Source organism: Gavialis gangeticus, unplaced genomic scaffold (assembly GCF_001723915.1).
Source record: "Gavialis gangeticus isolate Ggan-Ray unplaced genomic scaffold, GavGan_comp1, whole genome shotgun sequence".
Classification (NCBI taxonomy): Eukaryota; Metazoa; Chordata; order Crocodylia; family Gavialidae; genus Gavialis; species Gavialis gangeticus.
In genome coordinates, this window is record NW_017729025.1 from 96,941,186 (window position 1) to 96,945,974 (window position 4,789).

The following is a 4,789-nucleotide window of genomic DNA, read 5'->3' on the forward strand; positions in this document are numbered from 1 at the left end:
TTTCTAGTCAAGTAGGCCAGAAGCTTGACTAAATTTACTCCAGCAAGCCCCAGTGAAACACAGCAGCTGTATGAACAACATAGCTAAGGCACATGGTGGGCTATTGCACGAAGGGAAAATATTGTAGCCAATTGAAACTACAGGAAGAATTTAGAGACAAAATGGAATTATCCAACATGGAATTCAGCCAGCACATCTGAACTAACACCCTGGAAAAGGTGCCAGGGCATCTCTCATTGACTATCAGTGATCAAGGCATATAACATTGGGAGGATATCACCACCTGCAGTAGTAGTATCTAATACCAAAGCTCAGATGGCTAAATTCACCTCAGAGGAGTGTTCATTATGGAGTTCCTAGGGAGAGATCCATCACCTTGTTTCATATTTAAAGATGGAAAAATAGCTGATTGATAAGCTGCTAGGAAGTTTTCAGTATGATACAGAAAGCAAAACAGGAAGACACACTGTTCTGGATGATATTGGATGACAGGCAGCACTCTAAATAATCCAAACACAAAACTTGACTTTCCTCTGTAGCATTTTCCTTACTCAAGGTTTCTCTTGGTCATGGCAAGGTGAGAATGATAGGACTTTTTCAGTGAGGTTAAATAGAAGGGTTTATCTTTCCAGGGCCAGGAAGCCAGGACAGTAGAATCTGCAGGGCAAAACCCCTTGCAGAGATCACGGAAGATTTCATCAATCAGCTGAGAAAAGAAAGTGATCCAAAGATTCTTGTCTAGGCCCTGAATGGAGCGAATCTGATAGGCACAATAAACACTTGTGAAGAGGAGATGGTCAAACTCTGCTAAAGTGAGGGGGGCCTCAGCCAGTGAAAAATGTCTCAGTTGCTGTTCAATCCTTGTTGGTGTCTTGGGAACTTGGTGCTGGAAAATCTGGATCAGTTGCTTTGCTGGGCGCAGAGAACCCAGCTCCTCATCCTGGACCCAGACTGTCTCATTGGCTTCAATCTCCAGCCCTGCCCAGAGCAACTAGAAGAGAATGGCATCATGAAAACAGGAAGTCCAGGACAAACAACAGGCCTGTAGCAGAAGGTCTGCTACAGGGATTATGAGGTGACGCCTGATACTAGCAATGCTAGGCTTGCACAGAGTGGGTGGGACTGAGAGCTTCCTGAGCAATGGAATTTGCAAACACAATTGTTAAAAGTAAAGCCAGGTATGTTGGAACAAGCCAGTGGGTTTTTGGTTCTCACTCCTGCCTGTCTGCCTCCTCCTGCATTTTCCCTGTCCCTCCATGACCCCTACCAACTTCCTCCCACCCAGACCCTTCTCCCATAATTCTCCTCCCTGCCAAGGTGCTCAAACCCCACCCCCATTCCCTTTTAGCCCAGTGCATTCCCATCATGGCTCCTACACAATCCTGTGTCCCTCCCCAACTCCCCCTCTTATGCAGAGGAGTGGAAGCCAAGGTCATGGGCTAGGAGTGGTAATGCTACTACTACTAGGATTGGGAGCAGCTTGGAAACAACCCCTATAATCCTGGAGGCATCACAATACCCGGTGAGTCCATGGCCCCTCTGGCCTCCTTGTTTAGTGCCTCTTCTTGTGTCTCCCACTGGGCCTCTTCTGCCCTCCTTGCCCCCTGAAGCTCCTGTCTCCATTCCTTTGGTGCATCCCTCTTCTCTCTGCCCCGAAGCATCCCTCTCATATCCCATGCACTTCCGCACAGCTCAGATTTATTCTGCTTACCCGATAAACAGAGTGAAAGTATCTTTTATTGAAGCAAAAGTCAACCACTTAATGAGGTGGGAGAAGTGGAAGACTTGTCCCCAACAGGCAGGTTATCCAACTCTGAAGTTTTTTGCATCTTCCTCAGAGATGGGATCTTCCTTAGGCTAGTTTATCCTCATGTGTCTGATTAAGCATGGCAATGACTGTGCTGAGACAGCACTAGGGCATTTTGCCAAGACCCCGCAATGTGAAAGCAGTGAGAACGAGATAAATATTTGGGATTTTTTTTGGTTGGCAGGTTTCCTCCACCCCCCATGTGCACACAGACACTTGCACTCTCTCATTCTTTCCCACAGGTCCCTGAATACCCAAATGACCTCTAGCATGATGTGTGCATCCTCCAGCTTGTTATGAAACTTGTTCACGTCAGCTTGGTCCTTACTGTGAAGTTGTTCATCTGGAAAATATTAAACAGCCACAGAGTTTGAGAGAGCAACATTTTGAGTTTGAGAGAGGAACATCTTCCATCTTCTCTCTTATATCTGTCTGTCTTTGATATTTCTGAGGTGTTTATACCTGAGCACCAAATAAAGGAACAGAGATTCTAACCACTGGATTTTGGAGAGCAGAATGGGATTTATCCAAGAGGTAAAACAGGCTCAAGGAAGTGAACAAAGAGTTTCAGAATGGTGATCTTGTGCTTTCCAGAGGGCCTGATTCTGTAGCTGGCTCTGTGAGAGAAAAAGCATCTGCTTTGATATACCTGTGGGGAAACCCTTCACGTGGAGAATTATAGCAGTCCCATTTTGACTGGGTGGGATCCTAAACCCACCAATTTTGCAGTTGCTTTTCTATTTCCCCCTAGTGTCAGACATAGATATTGTTCAATTAAGTCATTCACTATTGGAGCACTAGGAGTGGATGTCACTGCTCAAAGTAGCTACGGATGCCAGTGTGAGAGTTTCTAGCTACTGAAAAATAGCATCTAGTGTTCTTTCTCTTTTGGCCTGTGTGTTAATAATCCAAGCTGCCTTTCTACTTTTTTTCAAACTAACTCCTCCAGGCCACAAAGGAATAAGTAGAAGCAGGTTGCAATGGGTGGGCCAGTGCTGGAGAACAACCAGCATGAAACACGGACTCTCTGTGTGGAAGGAAGCAATGCTGACAGTAGTGAAGAGATGGGTAGGGAATGGGAGACTCCCTTGTCTTTTTATGGGATGGAGAAACATGTCCTGGTCTACTTGTCGGGGAACTAAGAGGCAAAAGTTATGCTGTGTAAACTAGGAGTAGGTATTCAGCATATGTCTTTGGTACCTCAGAAGTTAAAATTATCAGGTGCAGTAATAGACAGAAACTTAATTGAATTCGTTGTTTGTGTAGTTGCTGCTACCAAAACCAGCTTCCAACTTTCCGTTCTGGAGTAAAGCTCCCCAAGAGACTGCTGAGAGCCATTTGAAGAAATAAGTGCTCTCCCCTCATTTCTCAACACAGCTGCAGGCTCCCTGATCAAAGCCAGATGTGCGTTTGGAATGTGAGCTGGGATTCTAGCTGCTGTTTCCCTTCTCCTCCATGCACTGCCTAGTGGGACTTATAGCTCAGGTACACATACCGCATCCTCTGAAAGCTGTTTGCTGGCCTTCCCCCTCCCTCAGTCCACCTGCCAGCTCCCACCCCATACGCACCTGATTCTCATGTCACCTTCTGCCTGTAGTTAAGTTCAAAGTTACCACTATTAGGAGATGTGCAGGAGCAAGGGTTCAGTGAACCCACTGAATAACCACCAAACTGCTCTAATGTTTTAAAAACCTGTTGCAGCATTAGTGTAGCAGGTAGAATAAAACGTAAGTTAAGCACAATAAAATGTAATGAGAAATGTATGAAAATAATCTGCTCAACGTCCTTCTGGAATAGCAACTCTTTTACAGGGGATCCCCAAGGAGCTTTCCCAGTCAGCAACCTTATTATCACAGCACCTGGAAATTCTCTATACAGTACTGAAAAAAACGTGATCTTCAACAGCAGCCTAAGACCTTTCCTGTGCCACCAAGTCATGGCAGGTCAGTTGGTCTCATGCAAGCAGGCAATTGGGTGTCTCACATTGGGGTCAGTCAGGTATTTCATCAGAGATAATTCAATAGGTGACCACCTGTAAGGTGTTAACTAATACTGTAAGGGGAGCAAAGGCATTGGGGTGGAGACAAATAAGCAGCATTTGTCATGAATACGGCATCCTTAAGTCAGTTGGAAACAAACTTTGCCATCAGACGTCCCTCACTTTAAACACAGCTCACCCTAGAGCAAAGTTAATTTTCTGTCAACCAGACAATTGTTTTTATCAGTACAACAAACCTCCTCCTGGTTTCTGTGGAGAATCAGGTGAAACCCAGCACCAATTAAACTGCTCAGCATTTGCAGATGCACTTCCTACCTGTCAGCCTCTGGGATCCAGCAGGCGTGTAGAAGGCCAAAGCTGTCCACAGCCAGACTTTGAGCTGCACCTGAATCATGAGGGCCATGCAGGTCAGGGTCCCCACCCCTTCAGTAGTCAAACGTCTTAGGTGAAGTAAAAGCTGTTTGCTGTGGCGTTTCCACTTGCTTCCTCTGATCCCAGCAGTCTGCTGGAACAGATTCCCTTTTTCTCTAATTCCAGTCCTGGGATGGGCTGACTGTTGATTTGCTGTTCCCAAAGAGTATTTTTCATCACATTCTAAACAATTAAAGTCTGTTACTAGATTTTTGGCAGAATTTTTAAGCCTTTCCCCCCCCAAATTCTGATTTTACCACCAAAATAATTTTATAGGGAGGTCCTAATTGCCCAGGATTTTCACAGTTAACATATGTAACAAATGTAAATTTAATTTAATGCTCCTGAAAAGTGGGTGGAAGCTTTCCATCCCCTCCCTCCAAGCATTTCTCTTCAGCTCCTTGGCTTCCTTTGAAACTTTCCTTTTTAATTTTCTTTTTTATTGAGGTTTGAAATTTGAGAACAATTTGGAAATGTCACAGAAAGATGAGGCTGGCAGCAGGCTCCATAGGATGACGAGAACAGCCAAGATCGTAGTATGGGTAACAAGCAGGAGGACCTCACCCTCCTGC

The 4,789-nt window shown here is 45.2% G+C and overlaps 1 protein-coding gene across 1 annotated transcript; it reads right to left on the minus strand.

Moving 5' to 3' along the window:
* Positions 1 to 51: 51 nt before the first annotated feature.
* Positions 52 to 4,468, minus strand: FAM180B (family with sequence similarity 180 member B). The gene is made up of 3 exons (XM_019519221.1): positions 4,122 to 4,468; positions 2,071 to 2,150; positions 52 to 991 (listed from the first exon to the last, which is right to left on the minus strand). The coding sequence occupies exons 1-3, from the start codon at positions 4,207 to 4,209 to the stop codon at positions 548 to 550; spliced, it is 612 nt and encodes a 203-aa protein (XP_019374766.1). The 5' UTR covers positions 4,210 to 4,468; the 3' UTR covers positions 52 to 547.
* Positions 4,469 to 4,789: the final 321 nt, after the last annotated feature.